The 2,500-nt window shown below is 54.1% G+C and overlaps 1 protein-coding gene across 1 annotated transcript in view; it reads left to right on the forward strand.

The window, feature by feature from the left end:
* PTSG_06250 (uncharacterized protein) overlaps window positions 1–2,500 on the forward strand; it is a gene marked incomplete at its 5' end in the record, with an annotated part of 16,693 nt that overhangs the window by 7,539 nt on the left and 6,654 nt on the right. The window contains 7 exons of the mRNA XM_004993083.1: window positions 1–67; window positions 251–325; window positions 606–796; window positions 1,048–1,142; window positions 1,389–1,466; window positions 1,734–1,879; window positions 2,143–2,340. The exon at window positions 1–67 is cut by the window's left edge and continues 45 nt beyond it. Coding sequence (XP_004993140.1) covers window positions 1–67; window positions 251–325; window positions 606–796; window positions 1,048–1,142; window positions 1,389–1,466; window positions 1,734–1,879; window positions 2,143–2,340 — 850 coding nt within the window. The remainder of the gene's footprint in view (window positions 68–250; window positions 326–605; window positions 797–1,047; window positions 1,143–1,388; window positions 1,467–1,733; window positions 1,880–2,142; window positions 2,341–2,500) is intronic.

Here is a 2,500-nt window from a genome sequence, read left to right on the forward strand (position 1 = left end):
CGGCTGCGCCTGACGCATCTGTTCTTCTGCGCCCTCATCGAACCCGAGCTCGCCATGAACACCCAAGGTAATTCATGCATGATGGCTGATGCTTGTACTTACTTGCGGTTGTTTGTGTGTTTGTTTGTTTGTTTGTTTGTTTGTTTGTTTGTTTGTTTTTTGTTTGCGCGTGTGTGTCTGCTAAAGTCAACTTGCTCACCCCTGTCCCCATAATATCCGTCCCCACATTTGTGGCTGAAAACGACGACAGAGGAGTATGATGCCTACTTCAACTCTCTTCCTGAGATTCCCGCGTACAAGCGCTCCATGAAGCACAAGCCTCTCGGTGAGATGTATGTGTGTGCGTGTGTGTGCGTGCGTGTGTGTGTGTGTGTGTGTGTGTGTGTGTGTGTGTGTGTGTGTAGTCTGGCACTTGTATGAGCAGGTCCACGCGTAAGCTTCCATGACTGGGTGCGTGTATGCACACATCCAACGACTGACACGCCGACATTCACCCGCACTCGCACGCACGCACACGCACGCCCACACGCACACACACACACGCACGCACACACACGCACACACACACACACACACTCACATGCCCCCACTTCCCCTTTCCCCAGGGCTGCGTGAGATCAACATCGTTGAGGCGATGCTGCAGATGCCGCTGCGCCTGGCGATTGCAGTGATGGGCGTGGCGGGCCTCAAGGCCAAGCAGCGCAGTGCCCTGCTGGAGCAGACGCTGGAGCGCGGTGACAATCCGCGCCTCTGTGACCTGCACACCGACCTCAAACCCGTCATCCTCGGCACCAGGGTATGTGCGGTGGCAGCAGAAGTCGTGCTCGTGGCGGCTGGTGGTGGGGCGCAGAAATGCTGCTGTTCGATGATTGGCACGATTCTCGATGACGCGAGCACACACACACACACACACACACACACATACACACACATCCACACATACACACACATACACACACACATACACACACACGCTTTGCTTGTCCATTGCCCATTGTCCGTTGCTCAATATACACACCACGTGGTTGTCTCCTCCGTTGCCTGCAGGCACTTCGCACGCTGCACAATCTGATTACGGTGATGCAAGAGCTCGTCTCCGTTGGCGCTGTTGAGCTGGCGGACGACAACGCCGACGAGTCAAAGTGCGGTGGTCCTCCAATACACTTGCATTTGCCCTTTCGCGTTGCATGCGTGTCTGTCTGTGTGTTTGCGTGTGCGAGTGTGCGTGTCTGTGTGTTTGCGTGTGCGGGTGTGCGTGTCTGTGTGGGTGTGTGCGTGCGTGCGTGCGTGTGTTTGTTGCGTTCATTTGTGTCGAATGTGTCGAAAACTGCATTCACACTCACCCCATGTCTCCATGCGCGCGCGTACTGTTGCCGTCGACCTTGCAGGCGAAACATTGTGACGCTTGCGCCTGAGGTTACGTTTGATGACACGCGCACGGAAACGCCAGGCCAAGTGACCATGAAGTGCGGGCTTTTGTACTTGACTGCGCACTTGCATCTGTGTATAACTTTGTTTGGGTGTGGTTATATTCATGTATTTGTGTAGGTATGTTTGTATTTCTGTGTGCGTGTATTTGTGTGTGTGTGTGTGTGTGAATGTTCATTTGCCTTTCTGCCCTTCTGCCCTTCTGCCCTTCTGCCCTTCTGCCGTCACAAGCACCGATATGTCACAACCCACCTCCCTTCGCTCTCACACCGACCTTCTTCGCTTCACCTGCTGTGTTGCGTCAGGTTGAATTCGCGCGCGGCGTGCGAGAAGATGTGGGATGAGCTGCTGAATATTTGCCGCGACACACCGGACAGCATGTCCAACGTTGCAGCAGGCCTTCACTCCTCCCTCGTCGCCTACCTGCCCCGAGTCTGGTTCCCCATGCTGGGTGAGATGGCTGTTCTTGTTCTTGTTCTTGTTGTTGTTGTTGTTGTTGTTGTTGTTGTTGTTGTTGTTGTTGTTGTTGTTGTTGTTGTTGTTGTTGTTGTTGTTGTTGTTGTTGTTGTTGTTGTTGTTGTTGTTGTTGTTGTTGTTGTTGTTGTTGTTGTTGTTGTTGCTCTTCTTGTTCTTGTCGCTTATGCAATGACCCGAACAACCAACATCAACCCCCTCCCCCCCCCCCTGGCCTCCTCCACCACCACCCATGCCCAGACCTCGATGACTTCCTGAAGCCCAAGGTGTACGGCGGCCTGATTGACCGCAGCAAGCGCGAGATGTTCTTCACGGGCTGGGCCCCGCGTGTTGGCGTTCGCGTCAGCGTGCGGAACGGGCAGCTCTCAAACCGATTTGCCTCCAAGCGCAACCGCCCGAGCGTACGGGCAAGCAAGCGTGCAAAGACAACCGACGAAGGTACCGCCAACGTGGCTTGTCTGCCGGGTGTGTGTGTGTGTGTGTGTGTCTGTGTCTGTGTCTGTGTGTGTGCCTGTGTGTCTGTGTGTAGATGTGTGTAGATGTGTGTAGATGTGTGTGGATGTGTGTGTGTACCTGTGTGTGTATCTGTGTAGATGTG

The sequence above is a fragment of the Salpingoeca rosetta genome, assembly GCF_000188695.1.
Source record: "Salpingoeca rosetta unplaced genomic scaffold supercont1.14, whole genome shotgun sequence".
Lineage (NCBI taxonomy): Eukaryota > Choanoflagellata > Craspedida > Salpingoecidae > Salpingoeca > Salpingoeca rosetta.